The 21209-nt window shown below is 38.6% G+C and overlaps 1 protein-coding gene across 4 annotated transcripts in view; it reads right to left on the reverse strand.

The window, feature by feature from the left end:
- Positions 1-411: 411 nt before the first annotated feature.
- LOC137093296 (amyloid beta precursor protein binding family B member 2) overlaps positions 412-21209 on the reverse strand; it is a 66393-nt gene continuing 45595 nt past the window's right edge. For 3 of the 4 annotated variants that reach the window (XM_067458130.1, XM_067458128.1, XM_067458129.1), the window contains exons 11-14: positions 16342-16425; positions 15108-15223; positions 12094-12276; positions 412-1273 (exon numbers count right to left, since the gene is read on the reverse strand). In XM_067458130.1, coding sequence (XP_067314231.1) covers positions 1118-1273; positions 12094-12276; positions 15108-15223; positions 16342-16425 — 539 coding nt within the window. In that variant the 3' untranslated portion in view covers positions 412-1117. The remainder of the gene's footprint in view (positions 1274-12093; positions 12277-15107; positions 15224-16341; positions 16426-21209) is intronic. The other variant, XM_067458131.1, reaches the window with a different exon arrangement.

The following is a 21209-nucleotide window of genomic DNA, read 5'->3' on the forward strand; positions in this document are numbered from 1 at the left end:
TATGTACAAAAGGAGCGCACATTTGCCAAGCGTTCACGTCTGCTTTTGCGTACTTGCACAGGGAATCTCGCAGGCTTTAGTGTTCACTGCAAAAAAATGCTTTTCTTACTTAGCATTTTTGTCTTGTTTCTAGTCAAAATATCTAAAAACTCTTACATTAAGAAACATTTACTAGACAAGCAAAAGTAATTGTCTTGTTTTGGGTAAAAATAACTCTAAATGAAGAGAGTTTTTGCTTAAAATAAGATAAATAATCTGCCAATGGGGTGAGAAAAATAATCTTGTTTTCTGTTTGAATTAAGATTATTTTTCGCACCCCATTGGCAGATTATTTATCTTATTTTAAGCAAAAACTCTCTTCATTTTGAGTTATTTTTCCCAAAACAAGACAATTACTTTTGCTTGTCTAGTAAATACTTCTCGTTTTAAGAATTTTTAGATGTTTGGACTAAAAACAAGACAAAAATACTGAGTAAGAAAAGCATTTTTTGCAGTGTTTAAATGAAGTACAACAGTGCCTGTGTATTTGTGTGATCAGAATAATTCCCATTTCTCTCCGCTTTATTGTCTTGAGCAGATGATATAGAGACTCTGGTGTGATACAATATTCCCACTGAGCATCATGATGATACATCCGTCAGGGTTCGCACTAAAACATTTCACACACGTTCCTTTCCCGTTACCCAGCACCAGAAAATTCCTCATTAAATTTCTTGAGGAAAGAGGACAACATTTCAAAGGATCCAATTTCCCAAGTGGGCGAGACATTGAATGAGTGGGTGGGTTTGAAATGAAACACACTTATGGCACAAATCGTGACTGGAGCTGGAATCCAGGTCACGTGTGTAAAGACTGAGTTACATTGATCTGAGCGTGACGATATCTGTGAGACATGACGCCCTCAAAATACTTCAGTGAAAATGTGTTAGTGTAAGGCAGAGGCATGCTTCATTCAGAACAGTCGACGTTTGAAACGCTTCTCGTTACGCAACATCTCGTTCATCTCGCATTACACTTTTGTCTTTGTTGTTGTGTGTGTTTCCTCCCGGCTGCATCAGTAAATACACACACACACACACACACGCCACCTGCTGTCCATCGCAGCGGTTCTTTTCCGTCATTGGTGGGGAACTTCGGGGGCGGGCTTCTTTTTCAGAGTGTCTATGATTGATTGGACGCCTCGCTTGACGCTGGAGGTTACGCGGCGGGTGACGGAGTCGCTGGGGGCCGCAGCCGAGGGGCCGGTCTTGCCCAGACACTTCTGATACCGCAGCTGGAGGAAAAACACAGGATTATACACACACTGCTTCGTTTGAGTGCTTGTACACTTTGTATTCTCACAAAACTTTTGCATTTACTCCAGAAATGTTGTTAGTTTGTGAAACTGTTGTGTTCTTTTGAGAAACTTTCGCGTTTGTTTGTGTTTGTTTGATAAGCTGTTTGCGTTTGCCCAAGAAATGTTTGTTTGTTTGAGAAACTTGCGTTTGCCCAAGAAATGTTTGTTTGTTTGAGAAACTGTTGCGATTGTTTGAGAAACTGTTGCGATTGTTTGAGAAACTTCTGCGTTTGTTTGAGAAATGTTTGCATTTGTTTGAGAAACTTCTGCGTTTGTTTGAGAAATTTTTGCATTTGTTTGAGAAACGTTTGCGTTTGCTCGAAAAACTTTTCCGTTTGTTTGAGAAATGTTTGTGTTTGTTTGAGAAACTGTTGCGATTGTTTGAGAAACTGTTGCGTTTGTTTGAGAAACTGTTGTGTTTGTTTGAGAAACTGTTGCGTTTGTTTGAGAAACTGTTGCGATTGTTTGAGAAACTGTTGCGATTGTTTGAGAAACTGTTGTGTTTGTTTGAGAAACTGTTGCGTTTGTTTGAGAAACTGTTGCGTTTGTTTGAGAAACTGTTGCGTTTGTTTGAGAAACTGTTGCGATTGTTTGAGAAACTGTTGCGATTGTTTGAGAAACTGTTGCGTTTGTTTGAGAAAGGTTTGCTTTTGTTTGAGAAACGTTTGTGTTAGTTTGAGAAAGGTTTGCTTTTGTTTGAGAAACGTTTGCGTTAGTTTGAGAAATGTTTGCGTTTGTTTGAGAAATGTTTGCGTTTGTTTGAGAAACTTGCGTTGTTTGAGAAATTTTTGCATTTGTTTGAGAAACGTTTGCGTTTGCTCGAAAAACTTTTCCGTTTGTTTGAGAAATGTTTGTGTTTGTTTGAGAAACTGTTGCGTTTGTTTGAGAAACTGTTGCGATTGTTTGAGAAACTGTTGCGATTGTTTGAGAAACTGTTGCGTTTGTTTGAGAAAGGTTTGCTTTTGTTTGAGAAACGTTTGTGTTAGTTTGAGAAAGGTTTGCTTTTGTTTGAGAAACGTTTGCGTTAGTTTGAGAAATGTTTGCGTTTGTTTGAGAAATGTTTGCGTTTGTTTGAGAAACTTGCGTTGTTTGAGAAATTTTTGCGTTTGTTTGAGAAACTTGCGTTGTTTGAGAAATTTTTACATTTGTTTGAGAAACGTTTGCGTTCGCTCGAAAAACTTTTCCGTTTGTTTGAGAAATGTTTGTGTTTGTTTGAGAAACTTTTGCGTTTGTTTGAGAAATGTTTGTGTTTATCAATGCAAAGGAATGCAGGAAGTGCTGCACAGGGTGTAAGATCTCGGTGCTCTTTGGTTGTGTAGGATAATTAAGTTTAAATGCAAAAGTAGTCCAAGGCACTCGATGGGTATATTGAGATAATTAAAAAGCCTTTATTTTTTCATGGCTTAAACATTTAAAAAATTGGTGACAGAGACACCTACGCGTTGCGGCTTTACATGCCTTCGTCAGGGTGTGGATGTTTGTGTTTGTTTGAGAAACTTTTCCGTTTGTTTGAGAAATGTTTGTGTTTGTTTGAGAAACTTTTGCGTTTGTTTGAGAATGTTTGTTTGTTTGAGAAACTGTTGCGTTTGCTCAAAAAATATTTGTGTTTGTTTAAGAAACTTTTGCGTTTGTTTGAGAAACTGTTGCGATTGTTTGAGAAACGTTTGCGTTAGTTTGAGAAACGTTTGCGTTTGTTTGAGAAACGTTTGCGTTTGTTTGAGAAACGTTTGCGTTTGTTTGAGAAACTGTTGCGTTTGTTTGAGAAACGTTTGCGTTTGTTAGAGATACTTTTGCGTTTGTTAGAGAAACTGTTGCGTTTGTTTGAGATACTTTTGCGTTTGTTAGAGAAACTTGCGTTTGTTTGAGAAACTGTTGCATTTGTTTGAGATACTGTTGCGATTGTTTGAGAAACTGTTGCATTTGTTTGAGATACTGTTGCGTTTGTTTGAGAAACTGTTGCGATTGTTTGAGAAACTGTTGCGATTGTTTGAGAAACTGTTGCATTTGTTTGAGAAACTGTTGCGTTTGTTTGAGAAACTGTTGCGTTTGTTTGAGATACTTTTGCGTTTGTTTGAGAAACTGTTGCGTTTGTTTGAGATACTTTTGCGTTTGTTAGAGAAACTGTTGCGTTTGTTTGAGATACTTTTGCGTTTGTTTGAGAAACTGTTGCGTTTGTTTGAGATACTTTTGCGTTTGTTTGAGATACTTTTGCGTTTGTTTGAGAAACTGTTGCGTTTGTTTGAGATACTTTTGCGTTTGTTTGAGAAACTTGCGTTTGTTTGAGAAACTGTTGCGTTTGTTTGAGAAATGTTTGTGTGTTTGTTAGAGAAACTGTTGCGTTTGTTTGAGAAACTGTTGCGTTTGTTTGAGAAACTGTTGCGTTTGTTTGAGAAACTGTTGCGTTTGTTTGAGAAACTGTTGTGTTTGTTTGAGAAACTGTTGCGTTTGTTTGAGAAACTGTTGCGTTCGATTGAGATATTTTTGCGTTTGTTTGAGAAACCGTTGTGTTCACTCAAAAAGCTTTTACGTTTGTTTGAGAAACTGTTGCGTTTGTTTGAGAAACTTGCGTTTGTTTGAGAAACTTGTGTTTGTTTGAGAAACTTGCGTTTGTTTGAGAAACTGTTGCGTTTGTTTGAGAAACTGTTGCGTTTGTTTGAGAAACATTTGTGTTAGTTTGAGAAACGTTTGCGTTTGTTAGAGATACTTTTGCGTTTGTTTGAGAAACTGTTGCGTTTGATTGAGATATTTTTGCGTTTGTTTGAGAAACCGTTGTGTTCACTCAAAAAGCTTTTACGTTTGTTTGAGAAACTGTTGCGTTTGTTTGAGAAACTGTTGCGTTTGTTTGAGAAACTGTTGCGTTTGTTTGAGAAACTGTTGCGTTTGTTTGAGATATTTTTGCATTTGTTTGAGAAACGTTTGCGTTCGCTCGAAAAACGTTTGCGTTTGTTTGAGAAACTTGTGTTTGTTTGAGATATTTTTGCGTTTGTTTGAGAAACTTGCGTTGTTTGAGAAATTTTTGCATTTGTTTGAGAAACTGTTGCGTTTGATTGAGATATTTTTGCGTTTGTTTGAGAAACCGTTGTGTTCACTCAAAAAGCTTTTACGTTTGTTTGAGAAACTGTTGCGTTTGTTTGAGAAACTGTTGCGTTTGTTTGAGAAACTGTTGCGTTTGTTTGAGATATTTTTGCATTTGTTTGAGAAACGTTTGCGTTCGCTCAAAAAACGTTTGCGTTTGTTTGAGAAATGTTTGTGTTTGTTTGAGATACTTTTGCGTTTGTTTGAGAAACTGTTGCGTTTGTTTGAGAAATGTTTGTGTGTTTGTTTGAGAAATGTTTGTGTTTGTTTGAGATACTTTTGCGTTTGTTTGAGAAACTGTTGCGTTTGTTTGAGAAACTGTTGCGTTTGTTTGAGAAATGTTTGTGTTTGTTTGAGAAATGTTTGCGTTTGTTTGAGAAACTGTTGCGTTTGTTTGAGAAACTGTTGCGTTTGTTTGAGAAACTGTTGCGTTTGTTTGAGAAACTGTTGCGTTTGTTTGAGAAACTGTTGCGTTTGTTTGAGATACTTTTGCGTTTGTTAGAGAAACTGTTGCGTTTGTTTGAGATACTTTTGCGTTTGTTTGAGAAACTGTTGCGTTTGTTTGAGATACTTTTGCGTTTGTTTGAGATACTTTTGCGTTTGTTTGAGAAACTGTTGCGTTTGTTTGAGATACTTTTGCGTTTGTTTGAGAAACTGTTGCGTTTGTTAGAGAAACTGTTGCGTTTGTTTGAGAAACTGTTGCGTTTGTTTGAGGAACTGTTGCGTTTGTTTGAGAAACTGTTGCGTTTGTTTGAGAAACTGTTGCGTTTGTTTGAGAAACTGTTGCGTTCGATTGAGATATTTTTGCGTTTGTTTGAGAAACCGTTGTGTTCACTCAAAAAGCTTTTACGTTTGTTTGAGAAACTGTTGCGTTTGTTTGAGAAACTTGCGTTTGTTTGAGAAACTGTTGCGTTTGTTTGAGAAACTTGCGTTTGTTTGAGAAACTTGCGTTTGTTTGAGAAACTTGTGTTTGTTTGAGAAACTTGCGTTTGTTTGAGAAACTGTTGCGTTTGTTTGAGATATTTTTGCGTTTGTTTGAGAAACTTGCGTTTGTTTGAGAAACATTTGTGTTAGTTTGAGAAACGTTTGCGTTTGATTGAGATATTTTTGCGTTTGTTAGAGAAACTGTTGCGTTTGTTTGAGAAACTTGCGTTTGTTTGAGAAACTGTTGCGTTTGTTTGAGAAACTGTTGCCTTTGTTTGAGAAACTGTTGCGTTTGTTTGAGAAACTGTTGCGTTTGTTTGAGAAACTGTTGCGTTTGTTTGAGAAACTTGCGTTTGTTTGAGAAACTGCTGCGTTTGTTTGAGAAACTTGCGTTTGTTTGAGAAACTGTTGCGTTTGTTTGAGATACTTTTGCGTTTGTTTGAGATACTTTTGCGTTTGTTAGAGAAACTGTTGCGTTTGTTTGAGATACTTTTGCGTTTGTTAGAGAAACTTGCGTTTGTTTGAGAAACTGTTGCGTTTGTTTGAGATACTTTTGCGTTTGTTTGAGAAACTGTTGCGTTTGTTTGAGATACTTTTGCGTTTGTTTGAGAAACTGTTGCGTTTGTTTGAGATACTTTTGCGTTTGTTTGAGAAACTGTTGCGTTTGTTTGAGAAACTGTTGCGTTTGTTTGAGAAACTGTTGCGTTTGTTTGAGATACTTTTGCGTTTGTTTGAGAAACTGTTGCGTTTGTTTGAGAAACTGTTGCGTTTGTTTGAGAAACTGTTGCGTTTGTTTGAGAAACTGTTGCGTTTGTTTGAGAAACTGTTGCGTTTGATTGAGATATTTTTGCGTTTGTTTGAGAAACCGTTGTGTTCACTCAAAAAGCTTTTACGTTTGTTTGAGAAACTGTTGCGTTTGTTTGAGAAACTGTTGCGTTTGTTTGAGAAACTTGTGTTTGTTTGAGATATTTTTGCGTTTGTTTGAGAAGCTGTTGCGTTTGTTTGAGATATTTTTGCGTTTGTTTGAGAAACTTGCGTTGTTTGAGAAATTTTTGCATTTGTTTGAGAAACTGTTGCGTTTGATTGAGATATTTTTGCGTTTGTTTGAGAAACTGTTGCGTTTGTTTGAGATATTTTTGCGTTTGTTTGAGAAACTGTTGCGTTTGTTTGAGATACTTTTGCGTTTGTTTGAGATACTTTTGCGTTTGTTTGAGAAACTGTTGCGTTTGTTTGAGAAATGTTTGTGTTTGTTTGAGAAATGTTTGTGTTTGTTTGAGAAACTGTTGCGTTTGTTTGAGAAACTGTTGCGTTTGTTTGAGAAACTGTTGCGTTTGTTTGAGATATTTTTGCATTTGTTTGAGAAACGTTTGCGTTCGCTCGAAAAACGTTTGCGTTTGTTTGAGAAATGTTTGCGTTTGTTTGAGATACTTTTGCGTTTGTTTGAGAAACTGTTGCGTTTGTTTGAGAAATGTTTGTGTTTGTTTGAGAAATGTTTGTGTTTGTTTGAGAAACTGTTGCGTTTGTTTGAGAAACTGTTGCGTTTGTTTGAGAAACTGTTGCGTTTGTTTGAGAAACTGTTGCGTTTGTTTGAGAAACTGTTGCGTTTGTTTGAGAAACTGTTGCGATTGTTTGAGAAACTGTTGCGATTGTTTGAGAAACTGTTGCGATTGTTTGAGAAACTGTTGCGTTTGTTTGAGAAACTGTTGCGTTTGTTTGAGAAACTGTTGCGTTTGTTTGAGAAACTGTTGCGTTTGTTTGAGAAACTGTTGCGTTTGTTTGAGAAACTGTTGCGTTTGTTTGAGAAACCGTTGTGTTCACTCAAAAAGCTTTTGCGTTTGTTTGAGAAATGTTTGTGTTTGTTTGAGATTTTTGCGTTTGTTTGAGATATTTTTGCGTTTGTTTGAGAAACTGTTGCGTTTGTTTGAGATATTTTTGCGTTTGTTTGAGAAACTGTTGCGTTTGTTTGAGATATTTTTGCGTTTGTTTGAGATACTTTTGCGTTTGTTTGAGAAACTGTTGCGTTTGTTTGAGATATTTTTGCGTTTGTTTGAGAAACTGTTGCGTTTGTTTGAGATATTTTTGCGTTTGTTTGAGAAACTGTTGCGTTTGTTTGAGAAACTGTTGCGTTTGTTTGAGATATTTTTGCGTTTGTTTGAGAAACCGTTGTGTTTGTTTGAGATTTTTGCGTTTGTTTGAGATATTTTTGCGTTTGTTTGAGAAACTGTTGCGTTTGTTTGAGATATTTTTGCGTTTGTTTGAGAAACTGTTGCGTTTGTTTGAGATACTTTTGCGTTTGTTTGAGATACTTTTGCGTTTGTTTGAGAAACTGTTGCGTTTGTTTGAGATATTTTTGCGTTTGTTTGAGAAACCGTTGTGTTTGTTTGAGATTTTTGCGTTTGTTTGAGATATTTTTGCGTTTGTTTGAGAAACTGTTGCGTTTGTTTGAGAAACTGTTGCGTTTGTTTGAGAAATGTTTGTGTTTGTTTGAGAAATGTTTGCGTTTGTTTGAGAAACTGTTGCGTTTGTTTGAGAAATGTTTGTGTTTGTTTGAGAAATGTTTGCGTTTGTTTGAGAAACTGTTGCGTTTGTTTGAGAAACTGTTGCGTTTGTTTGAGAAACTGTTGCGTTTGTTTGAGAAACTGTTGCGTTTGTTTGAGAAACTGTTGCGTTTGTTTGAGATACTTTTGCGTTTGTTAGAGAAACTGTTGCGTTTGTTTGAGATACTTTTGCGTTTGTTTGAGAAACTGTTGCGTTTGTTTGAGATACTTTTGCGTTTGTTTGAGATACTTTTGCGTTTGTTTGAGAAACTGTTGCGTTTGTTTGAGATACTTTTGCGTTTGTTTGAGAAACTGTTGCGTTTGTTAGAGAAACTGTTGCGTTTGTTTGAGAAACTGTTGCGTTTGTTTGAGGAACTGTTGCGTTTGTTTGAGAAACTGTTGCGTTTGTTTGAGAAACTGTTGCGTTTGTTTGAGAAACTGTTGCGTTCGATTGAGATATTTTTGCGTTTGTTTGAGAAACCGTTGTGTTCACTCAAAAAGCTTTTACGTTTGTTTGAGAAACTGTTGCGTTTGTTTGAGAAACTTGCGTTTGTTTGAGAAACTGTTGCGTTTGTTTGAGAAACTTGCGTTTGTTTGAGAAACTTGTGTTTGTTTGAGAAACTTGCGTTTGTTTGAGAAACTGTTGCGTTTGTTTGAGATATTTTTGCGTTTGTTTGAGAAACTTGCGTTTGTTTGAGAAACATTTGTGTTAGTTTGAGAAACGTTTGCGTTTGATTGAGATATTTTTGCGTTTGTTAGAGAAACTGTTGCGTTTGTTTGAGAAACTTGCGTTTGTTTGAGAAACTGTTGCGTTTGTTTGAGAAACTGTTGCGTTTGTTTGAGAAACTGTTGCGTTTGTTTGAGAAACTGTTGCGTTTGTTTGAGAAACTTGCGTTTGTTTGAGAAACTGTTGCGTTTGTTTGAGAAACTTGCGTTTGTTTGAGAAACTGTTGCGTTTGTTTGAGATACTTTTGCGTTTGTTAGAGAAACTGTTGCGTTTGTTTGAGATACTTTTGCGTTTGTTAGAGAAACTTGCGTTTGTTTGAGAAACTGTTGCGTTTGTTTGAGATACTTTTGCGTTTGTTTGAGAAACTGTTGCGTTTGTTTGAGATACTTTTGCGTTTGTTTGAGAAACTGTTGCGTTTGTTTGAGATACTTTTGCGTTTGTTTGAGAAACTGTTGCGTTTGTTTGAGAAACTGTTGCGTTTGTTTGAGAAACTGTTGCGTTTGTTTGAGAAACTGTTGCGTTTGTTTGAGAAACTGTTGCGTTTGTTTGAGAAACTGTTGCGTTTGATTGAGATATTTTTGCGTTTGTTTGAGAAACCGTTGTGTTCACTCAAAAAGCTTTTACGTTTGTTTGAGAAACTGTTGCGTTTGTTTGAGAAACTGTTGCGTTTGTTTGAGAAACTTGTGTTTGTTTGAGATATTTTTGCGTTTGTTTGAGAAGCTGTTGCGTTTGTTTGAGATATTTTTGCGTTTGTTTGAGAAACTTGCGTTGTTTGAGAAATTTTTGCATTTGTTTGAGAAACTGTTGCGTTTGATTGAGATATTTTTGCGTTTGTTTGAGAAACCGTTGTGTTCACTCAAAAAGCTTTTACGTTTGTTTGAAAAACGTTTGCGTTTGTTTGAGAAATGTTTGTGTTTGTTTGAGATACTTTTGCGTTTGTTTGAGAAACTGTTGCGTTTGTTTGAGAAATGTTTGTGTTTGTTTGAGAAATGTTTGTGTTTGTTTGAGAAACTGTTGCGTTTGTTTGAGAAACTGTTGCGTTTGTTTGAGAAACTGTTGCGTTTGTTTGAGATATTTTTGCATTTGTTTGAGAAACGTTTGCGTTCGCTCGAAAAACGTTTGCGTTTGTTTGAGAAATGTTTGCGTTTGTTTGAGATACTTTTGCGTTTGTTTGAGAAACTGTTGCGTTTGTTTGAGAAATGTTTGTGTTTGTTTGAGAAATGTTTGTGTTTGTTTGAGAAACTGTTGCGTTTGTTTGAGAAACTGTTGCGTTTGTTTGAGAAACTGTTGCGTTTGTTTGAGAAACTGTTGCGTTTGTTTGAGAAACTGTTGCGTTTGTTTGAGAAACTGTTGCGATTGTTTGAGAAACTGTTGCGATTGTTTGAGAAACTGTTGCGATTGTTTGAGAAACTGTTGCGTTTGTTTGAGAAACTGTTGCGTTTGTTTGAGAAACTGTTGCGTTTGTTTGAGAAACTGTTGCGTTTGTTTGAGAAACTGTTGCGTTTGTTTGAGAAACTGTTGCGTTTGTTTGAGAAACCGTTGTGTTCACTCAAAAAGCTTTTGCGTTTGTTTGAGAAATGTTTGTGTTTGTTTGAGATTTTTGCGTTTGTTTGAGATATTTTTGCGTTTGTTTGAGAAACTGTTGCGTTTGTTTGAGATATTTTTGCGTTTGTTTGAGAAACTGTTGCGTTTGTTTGAGATATTTTTGCGTTTGTTTGAGATACTTTTGCGTTTGTTTGAGAAACTGTTGCGTTTGTTTGAGATATTTTTGCGTTTGTTTGAGAAACCGTTGTGTTTGTTTGAGATTTTTGCGTTTGTTTGAGATATTTTTGCGTTTGTTTGAGAAACTGTTGCGTTTGTTTGAGATATTTTTGCGTTTGTTTGAGAAACTGTTGCGTTTGTTTGAGATACTTTTGCGTTTGTTTGAGATACTTTTGCGTTTGTTTGAGAAACTGTTGCGTTTGTTTGAGATATTTTTGCGTTTGTTTGAGAAACCGTTGTGTTTGTTTGAGATTTTTGCGTTTGTTTGAGATATTTTTGCGTTTGTTTGAGAAACTGTTGCGTTTGTTTGAGAAACTGTTGCGTTTGTTTGAGATATTTTTGCGTTTGTTTGAGAAACTGTTGCGTTTGTTTGAGATATTTTTGCGTTTGTTTGAGAAACTGTTGCGTTTGTTTGAGATATTTTTGCGTTTGTTTGAGAAACCGTTGTGTTTGTTTGAGATTTTTGCGTTTGTTTGAGATATTTTTGCGTTTGTTTGAGAAACTGTTGCGTTTGTTTGAGAAACTGTTGCGTTTGTTTGAGATATTTTTGCGTTTGTTTGAGAAACTGTTGCGTTTGTTTGAGATATTTTTGCGTTTGTTTGAGATACTTTTGCGTTTGTTTGAGAAACTGTTGCGTTTGTTTGAGATATTTTTGCGTTGGTTTGAGAAACTGTTGCGTTTGTTTGAGATATTTTTGCGTTTGTTTGAGAAACTGTTGCGTTTGTTTGAGAAACTGTTGCGTTTGTTTGAGATATTTTTGCGTTTGTTTGAGAAACCGTTGTGTTTGTTTGAGATTTTTGCGTTTGTTTGAGATATTTTTGCGTTTGTTTGAGAAACTGTTGCGTTTGTTTGAGATATTTTTGCGTTTGTTTGAGAAACTGTTGCGTTTGTTTGAGATACTTTTGCGTTTGTTTGAGATACTTTTGCGTTTGTTTGAGAAACTGTTGCGTTTGTTTGAGATATTTTTGCGTTTGTTTGAGAAACTGTTGCGTTTGTTTGAGATACTTTTGCGTTTGTTTGAGATACTTTTGCGTTTGTTTGAGAAACTGTTGCGTTTGTTTGAGATATTTTTGCGTTTGTTTGAGAAACCGTTGTGTTTGTTTGAGATTTTTGCGTTTGTTTGAGATATTTTTGCGTTTGTTTGAGAAACTGTTGCGTTTGTTTGAGAAACTGTTGCGTTTGTTTGAGATATTTTTGCGTTTGTTTGAGAAACTGTTGCGTTTGTTTGAGATATTTTTGCGTTTGTTTGAGAAACTGTTGCGTTTGTTTGAGAAACTGTTGCGTTTGTTTGAGATATTTTTGCGTTTGTTTGAGAAACCGTTGTGTTTGTTTGAGATTTTTGCGTTTGTTTGAGATATTTTTGCGTTTGTTTGAGAAACTGTTGCGTTTGTTTGAGAAACTGTTGCGTTTGTTTGAGATATTTTTGCGTTTGTTTGAGAAACTGTTGCGTTTGTTTGAGATATTTTTGCGTTTGTTTGAGAAACTGTTGCGTTTGTTTGAGAAACTGTTGCGTTTGTTTGAGATATTTTTGCGTTTGTTTGAGAAACCGTTGTGTTCACTCAAAAAGCTTTTGTGTTTGTTTGAGAAACCGTTGTGTTCACTCAAAAAGCTTTTGTGTTTGTTTGAGAAACTTTTATTCGCTTTGCCATCATGTCTCTTCGGGGTCTCCGTAAAATAAATAAAAGTGAAGTAAAATCCTTCTTATGTGAGAAACATGTGCATGTGGCACTCACCACACAGGCCGACTGCACGGCCTCCGACACGCTTCCGGCGTTGGGCTCGCACCAGAACACGTGGCACTGGAAGTGCTGGTTTCCCGTGTCCATGATGAAGGCAAACGTATGGACGTCTCGCCCCACGCCCATGAAGGACAGGAAGCGCACACGACACTCCACTATCACCTTCTCCTCCTCTTCCTGCCGCACAAAAGAGAAATGACCATAATAAATCTGACCGATGTCACCACAGGACCTGTTTGAGACACTTTACTCCATCAGACGTTTGGAATAAATGTGAACGTGCCATCAGGGTCTAAGTGGATTGGACAGAGAGCAATCTGTCATGTGTCTCAGATTGTCCTGGTGTCCATATAGACCAAGCTTTGTGTCGTTTAGACATTTAAACTCACAATATACAGATGAATTAGTCATTATGGGACACATAATCAGCCACACAAGAGAGTGACTGTAAATTAATATCAGCATCATGTGTCACACTGGGTTTATATCTACAAAACAGTTTAAAAAATGCAGTCTAAATGATTGATACATTTTTGACATATTTCAGACAAACCGCCAGTTTGGAAGCATTTGTCCATGAGGGGATAGGAATGAATACGCTTTCTACGTTTGTCTTTATTTTAAAGGTGCCCTAGAATGAACAATTGAATTAACCTTGCCATAGTGAAATAATAAGAGTTCAGCACATGGACATCACATACTGTGAGTCTCAAACACCATTGCCTCCTCCTTCTTATGTAAATCAAAAACACCACGGAAAAAAAGTGCATCTCAAGATAAACCCAACCGTGACGCAAGCGTTGGGGATCATTTATATACACGCCCCCAACATCTGCATCTGTCCAAACATGTTCATTATCAGGCGGAACTGACGGAGCGAATCATCAGGACTGCAGATGAAGACACTGGAGGAGCAAACACTGTAGATCATGGACACACACGTCATGATCCATGGGCAGGGGACAAGAGGACTTTTCACATGTCAGCAGTCATGGTTGGGGTTTATTATAATCGGATACCACAACAATTTAATTCAAGATCGTTCGTTTGTTCGGCCCATTTCAAGCAAGCTTCGCTCAGCGTCTTAAACTGAAGAAAGTGGCGACTGTATTCCTGCAAGCAGTGAGCAGCGATTTATCCACTTATTGACTTTCTGATTAAACTGAAAGTTTCTTAGAGAGACAGCATTGTCTAGATAACGTGAGATGCTAGTACAGTAACAATAGGAAACTCCAAGTACCATACCAAACTAAATAGTGTGTCTAATGACAAAGGGGAATATTATTACAAAATACAACCGTAGATACTTTGCTTAGATCGTTCACTCGATCCTTCTAGCAAACGTCACCTTCTCCACCATATAAGTTAAAACGACAGTCATTTGACAAGGCTATTCATTTTGTAAAAATATAAGTTATATATTCATATTTTTGAGAACTACAGTAGGCCTGTGATGTTTCCGCATGCTTGTTCAGAGTACATCACAGTCACAGCGTAACGTTAGCCTACATCGTGACTAACGTTATATAAACATGCAATATCGTTTATGAACAAAGACGAGTCTAAAATGTAGACTGAACGACACTTTAAGCAGAACATCTCAAATGGAGATTGATCAAATGCAGCTTACTTGTTTATTGGTGTTTTCAGATCATCTGTGCGCACGAGAGAGAGAGGAGAGAGAGAGAGAGAGAGAGAGAGAGAGCTCTCATATGGTTGCCAGATTGGACATGTCTAGGTAAAAACCGGAGTGTATAAGTGTTTCTTTTCACAGAAAAGCTCTGTTTGGGGGTGATTTGATTACTGATATCTGGCAACCGCACGGACGTGAGCTCTTTCTCGCCCGCAGATGATCTGAAAACGCCAATAAACAAGTAGTCTGCATTTGATCAATCTCCATTTGAGATGTTCTGCTTAAAGTGTCGTTCAGTCGGTCTGTGTTCTGTCAGGACTCTCGAGCCGCTTCACTGAACTGCTGAGCTGCTGGAATAAGCCAATCAGAGCAGAGCTCAACATTAATATTCATGACTCTTCCAAATAAGGCGAAAACAGAGCATTACATCCTAGGGACAATTTATAGGGTTATAAATGGACCTGTAAAACTGTATCTGGACAAGTTTTGCTCTTAAATAAGCCACACACCCTCTGTGTAGATATCAGAGAACAATTTAACAGATTGTTTCAACTCCTTTAAAGTTTGCTCTATTGTGAAAGTGCCACCTACACTGCAAAAAATTCTCTTCTTACTCAGTAATTTTGTCTTGTTTCTAGTCTACATTTCTAACAATTCCTAAATCAAGATGCATTTACTAGATCAGTAAAATGACATTATATTTTTGCTTGGATTTAAAAAAAATCGAAATGAAGTGAGTTTTTGCTTAAAACAGGCAAAATGATCTGCCAATGGGGTGAGAAAAATAATCTTGTTTCCGTCACAAACTGAAATAAGATTATTTTTCTCACCCCATTGGCAGATCATTTTGCCTGTTTTTTTTTTTTATCCCAGAAAACAAGCAAAAATATCTTAAGTCATATTACTTATCTAGTAAATGAATCTTGATTTAAGAATTTCGGTAACACATGGGGAACACATATTCACTATTAACTCCGACTTTTCCCTCAATAAACTCCTAATTTACTGCTTATTAATAGTTAGTAAGGTAGTTTTTGTAGCGTTTAAGTTTAGGTATTGGGTCGGATTAAGGGATGTAGAATAAGCTCATGCAGAATAAGGCATTAATATGAGCTTTATAAGTGCTAATAAACACACAATATCATAGTAATATGCATGATCATAAGCAACTAGTTCATAGTTAATAACTGAACTTTAAAATAAAGGGTTACCAGAATATTTAGATATTTGTACTGGAAACAAGAAGAAAATACTAAATAACAAGAGCATTTTTTGCAGTGCAGAGTCAGACAGATGATTAGTTTGAGGTTTATGATTTCAGGGCCGAAACATAATGAAACGAAAAGAAAATGAAGGCCTTTAAAGGAAGCTTGACCTTCTCTTTGATGACCGTAATGGTGGCGTCGGCGACGTTCAGCAGGACGGGGGTCCAGTCCTCTTTCCCAGCGGAGGCCATCAGACTCTCTATCGCTCCATTGATCATGTCCATCCCTGCAGCGTTTGGGAAACACAGGTCTGCGCTTACACAGGGCTCAGAGTCTCACGGTCCACAAAGGCTGAGGAGAACCTCACAGACGGATTAACTTAAAGCTGCTTTAGGAAACCAGAGGAACAGTTTTGGGAAAATAACTTCGACTCGACTGATTAGAAGCTCAATAAATGTCAGCGTTAAGAGAACCTTCCATTACGGGAACGTTACTTTAGAACATTCTGAAACAATAGTAACATTTAAAAACAGTACAACTACTGTGTGTGTGTGTGTGTGCGTGAGATAGAGAGATAGAGTGTGTGTGTGAGGGAGTGTGTGTGTGTCAGTCATAGAGCGAGAAAGTGTGTGTTTGAGTGAGTGAGTCAGAAAGAGAGAGTGTGAGCGTGTGTGTGAGAGAGAGAGAGAGTGTGGGTGTGTGTGAGTTAGAGAGAGTGAGCGTGTGTGTGTGTGTGAGAGAGTGTATGTGTGAGTGAGTGTGTGTCAGTCATCGAGAGAGAAAGTGTGTGTTTGAGAGAGTGAGCGTGTGTGTGTGAGAGAGAGAGAGTGTGTGGGTGTGTGTGAGTTAGTCAGAGAGTGTGTGTGTGTGTCAGTCATGGAGAAAGTGTGTGTTTGAGTGAGTGAGTCAGAGAGAGAGAGTAAGCGTGTGTGTGAGAGAGAGTGTGTGTGAGTTAGTCAGAGAGAGTGAGCGTGTGTGTGAGTTAGTCAGAGAGAGTGTGAGCGTGTGTGTGAGAGAGAGTGTATGTGAGAGTGTGGGTGTGTGTGAGTTAGTCAGAGAGAGAGAGAGTGAGCGTGTGTGTGAGAGAGAGAGAGTCTATATGAGAGTGTGTGGGTGTGTGTGAGTTAGTCAGAGAGGGAGAGAGTGAGCGTGTGTGTGTGTGAGTTAGTCAGAGAGAGAGAGAGTGAGCGTGTGTGTGAGAGAGAGTGTATGTGAGAGTGTGTGGGTGTGTGTGAGTTAGTCAGAGAGGGAGAGAGTGAGCGTGTGTGTGAGAGAGTGTGTGTGTGTGCCAGAGAGAGAGTGTGGACGTGTGTGCCAGAGAGTGTGTGCGCGTGTGAGAGAGAGTGTGTACATGTGCATGAAAGAGAGAGACTGTGTGTGTGTGTATGTGTGTGTGTGTGTTACCTATAGGTCTCAGTACGGTTGTCATCCCCAGGTAAAGCACGTGGAAGCTGTGTTGTAGGTCAGTCTTTGGCGTTGGAAACTCTACTGAGAAACACACAGATGAGAAACACGAGCTGAACGTCACACGGTTTCATTCATCAGTCGAGCCGCGAGGGAACCGACGCTCTAAATGCAGCTCGAGCTCTCGAGATGAAAACAGAACAAAGGAGGAGTCTGCACTGGGCATTATAAACACACAGTTTCTGACAGATGTAATGCAGGAGCTGTGTGTGTGTGTGTGTGTGTGTGTGTGTGTGTGTGTGTGTGTGTGTGTGTGTGTGTATACGGGTCAGAACACCAGCTCTCATTATCTCTGTTCATTGGCCATTTACAGACCTAATGAAATGAACTGTGCTGAGGTCAGCACGGCCATCTCACACACACTGTACTTATGGACTCCTCTACACACACACACACACGCACAATAGAAACAAAATTTACATCAAAACAAATAAATAAACCTAAACCGCGTTCAGGTTAGGGTTAGAATATTTACGTTTTTATTGCAACAAAACAATGAATCTATGAGCCGCCGCAGCAGCGTTTACTCAGCAAAACCAATCAGATGCAAGCATTGGGGTCATGTGATCAGAACTCCAGATACACGTCGAGTTCAGCTTCAGATAAAAGTGCAATGTTTCACAGAAACTCGTCTGGGATTGGCATTGTTTGGTCATTTAGGCCGTTCACACACTGCAAGCGATTGATCGAAATGAGTTTTGTAGAGGAATATAAATTAGTGCTGTCAAATCAATTAAATCGCATCTAACATAAAACTTTGTACATACAAACACATACACACACTCACCTAAAGGATTATTAGGAACACCTGTTCAATTTCTCATTAATGCAATTATCTAATCAGCCAATCACATGGCAGTTGCTTCGATGCATTTAGGGGTGTGGTCCTGGTCAAGACAATCTCCTGAACTCAAACTGAATGTCAGAATGGGAAAGAAAGGTGATTTAAGCCGTTTTGAGCGTGGCATGGTTGTTGGTGCCAGACGGGCCGGTCTGAGTATTTCACAATCTGCTCAGTTACTGGGATTTACACACACAACCATTTCTAGGCTTTACAAAGAATGGTGTGTAAAGGGAAGAGCATCCAGTATGCAGCAGTCCTGTGGGAGAAAATGCCTTGTTGATGCTCGAGGTCAGAGGAGAATGGGCCGACTGATTCAAGCTGATAGAAGAGCAACTTTGACTGAAATAACCACTCGTTACAACCGAGGTATGCAGCAAAGCATTTGTGAAGCCACAACACACACAACCTTGAGGCGGATGGGCTACAACAGCAGAAGACCCCACCGGGTACCACTCATCTCCACTACAAATAGGAAAAAGAGGCGACAATTTGCACGAGCTCACCAAAATTGGACAGTTGAAGACTGGAAAAATGTTGCCTGGTCTGATGAGTCTCGATTTCTGTTGAGACATTCAGATGGTAGAGTCAGAATTTGGCGTAAACAGAATGAGAACATGGATCCATCATGCCTTGTTCCCACTGTGCAGGCTGGTGGTGGTGGTGTAATGGTGTGGGGGATGTTTTCTTGGCACACTTTAGGCCCCTTAGTGCCAATTGGGCATCGTTTAAATGCCACGGCCTACCTGAGCATTGTTTCTGACCATGTCCATCCCTTTATGACCACCATGTCCCCATCCTCTGATGGCTACTTCCAGCAGGATAATGCACCATGTCACAAAGCTCCAATCATTTCAAATTGGTTTCTTGAACATGCCAACGAGTTGACTGAACTAAAATGGCCGCCACAGTCTCCAGATCTCAACCCAATAGAGCATCTTTGGGATGTGGTGGAACGGGAGTTTCGTGCCCTGGATGTGCATCCCACAAATCTCCATCAACTGCAAGATGCTCTCCTATCAATATGGGCCGACATTTCTAAAGAATGCTTTCAGCAGCTTGTTGATCAATGCCACGGAGAATTAAGGCAGTTCTGAAGGAGAAAGGGTCAAACACAGTATTAGTGTGTGTTCCTAATAATCTTTTAGGTGAGTGTATGTACACACACAAACACATACGTACACACAGACACACACATATACATATATATATATAATGCGATTAATCGCGAGTTAACTCATGACAATCATGCGATTATATAAATATATTCCGAACTTCTGGAAATAAAGAATTTAATTATTTAAAGTAATTTTATTTAATTATTTCATGAACAAAAAAAACTAAAACAAAAATGTATTCTGTAATGCAGAAGACTATTTAAAAAGTACACAGAAGATCAAATCCTGCACTGGAGCCGCTCCTCATCACGGTTCAGATCTGACAGGTCATGTGACTTTGCATCCAAACGTGTGTGTGTGAATCTCTGTGACTTTACATCCAAACGTGTGTGTGTGAATCTCTGTGACTTTACATCCAAACGTGTGTGTGTGAATCTCTGTGACTTTACATCCAAACGTGTGTGTGTGAATCTCTGTGACTTTACATCCAAACGTGTGTGTGTGTGAATCTCTGTGACTTTACATGCAAACGTGTGTGTGTGAATCTCTGTGACTTTACATGCAAACGTGTGTGTGTGAATCTCTGTGACTTTACATGCAAACGTGTGTGTGTGAATCTCTGTGACTTTACATCCAAACATGTGTGTGTGAATCTCTGTGACTTTACATCCAAACGTGTGTGTTTGAATCTCTGTGACTTTACATCCAAACGTGTGTGTGTGAATCTCTGTGACTTTACATCCAAACGTGTGTGTGTGAATCTCTGTGACTTTACATCCAAACGTGTGTGTGTGAATCTCTGTGACTTTACATCCAAACGTGTGTGTGTGAATCTCTGTGACTTTACATCCAAACGTGTGTGTGTGTGAATCTCTGTGACTTTACATGCAAACGTGTGTGTGTGAATCTCTGTGACTTTACATGCAAACGTGTGTGTGTGAATCTCTGTGACTTTACATGCAAACGTGTGTGTGTGAATCTCTGTGACTTTACATCCAAACGTGTGTGTGTGAATCTCTGTGACTTTACATCCAAACATGTGTGTGTGAATCTCTGTGACTTTACATCCAAACGTGTGTGTGTGAATCTCTGTGACTTTACATCCAAACGTGTGTGTGTGAATCTCTGTGACTTTACATCCAAACGTGTGTGTGTGAATCTCTGTGACTTTACATCCAAACGTGTGTGTGTGAATCTCTGTGACTTTACATCCAAACGTGTGTGTGTGTGAATCTCTGTGACTTTACATCCAAACATGTGTGTGTGAATCTCTGTGACTTTACATGCAAACGTGTGTGTGTGAATCTCTGTGACTTTACATCCAAACGTGTGTGTGTGAATCTCTGTGACTTTACATCCAAACGTGTGTGTGTGAATCTCTGTGACTTTACATCCAAACGTGTGTGTGTGTGAATCTCTGTGACTTTACATGCAAACGTGTGTGTGTGAATCTCTGTGACTTTACATGCAAACGTGTGTGTGTGAATCTCTGTGACTTTACATGCAAACGTGTGTGTGTGAATCTCTGTGACTTTACATGCAAACGTGTGTGTGTGAATCTCTGTGACTTTACATCCAAACGTGTGTGTGTGAATCTCTGTGACTTTACATCCAAACGTGTGTGTGTGAATCTCTGTGACTTTACATCCAAACGTGTGTGTGTGAATCTCTGTGACTTTACATCCAAACGTGTGTGTGTGAATCTCTGTGACTTTACATCCAAACGTGTGTGTGTGAATCTCTGTGACTTTACATCCAAACGTGTGTGTGTGTGAATCTCTGTGACTTTACATGCAAACGTGTGTGTGTGAATCTCTGTGACTTTACATGCAAACGTGTGTGTGTGAATCTCTGTGACTTTACATGCAAACGTGTGTGTGTGAATCTCTGTGACTTTACATCCAAACGTGTGTGTGTGAATCTCTGTGACTTTACATCCAAACATGTGTGTGTGAATCTCTGTGACTTTACATCCAAACGTGTGTGTGTGAATCTCTGTGACTTTACATCCAAACGTGTGTGTGTGAATCTCTGTGACTTTACATCCAAACGTGTGTGTGTGAATCTCTGTGACTTTACATCCAAACGTGTGTGTGTGAATCTCTGTGACTTTACATCCAAACGTGTGTGTGTGTGAATCTCTGTGACTTTACATCCAAACATGTGTGTGTGAATCTCTGTGACTTTACATCCAAACATGTGTGTGTGAATCTCTGTGACTTTACATGCAAACGTGTGTGTGTGAATCTCTGTGACTTTACATCCAAACGTGTGTGTGTGAATCTCTGTGACTTTACATCCAAACGTGTGTGTGTGAATCTCTGTGACTTTACATCCAAACGTGTGTGTGTGTGAATCTCTGTGACTTTACATGCAAACGTGTGTGTGTGAATCTCTGTGACTTTACATGCAAACGTGTGTGTGTGAATCTCTGTGACTTTACATGCAAACGTGTGTGTGTGAATCTCTGTGACTTTACATCCAAACGTGTGTGTGTGAATCTCTGTGACTTTACATCCAAACGTGTGTGTGTGAATCTCTGTGACTTTACATGCAAACGTGTGTGTGTGAATCTCTGTGACTTTACATCCAAACGTGTGTGTGTGAATCTCTGTGACTTTACATCCAAACGTGTGTGTGTGAATCTCTGTGACTTTACATCCAAACGTGTGTGTGTGAATCTCTGTGACTTTACATCCAAACGTGTGTGTGTGTGAATCTCTGTGACTTTACATCCAAACATGTGTGTGTGAATCTCTGTGACTTTACATCCAAACATGTGTGTGTGAATCTTTGTGACTTTACATCCAAACGTGTGTGTTTGAATCTCTGTGACTTTACATGCAAAC

The sequence above is a fragment of the Pseudorasbora parva genome, chromosome 11, assembly GCF_024679245.1.
Source record: "Pseudorasbora parva isolate DD20220531a chromosome 11, ASM2467924v1, whole genome shotgun sequence".
Lineage (NCBI taxonomy): Eukaryota > Metazoa > Chordata > Actinopteri > Cypriniformes > Gobionidae > Pseudorasbora > Pseudorasbora parva.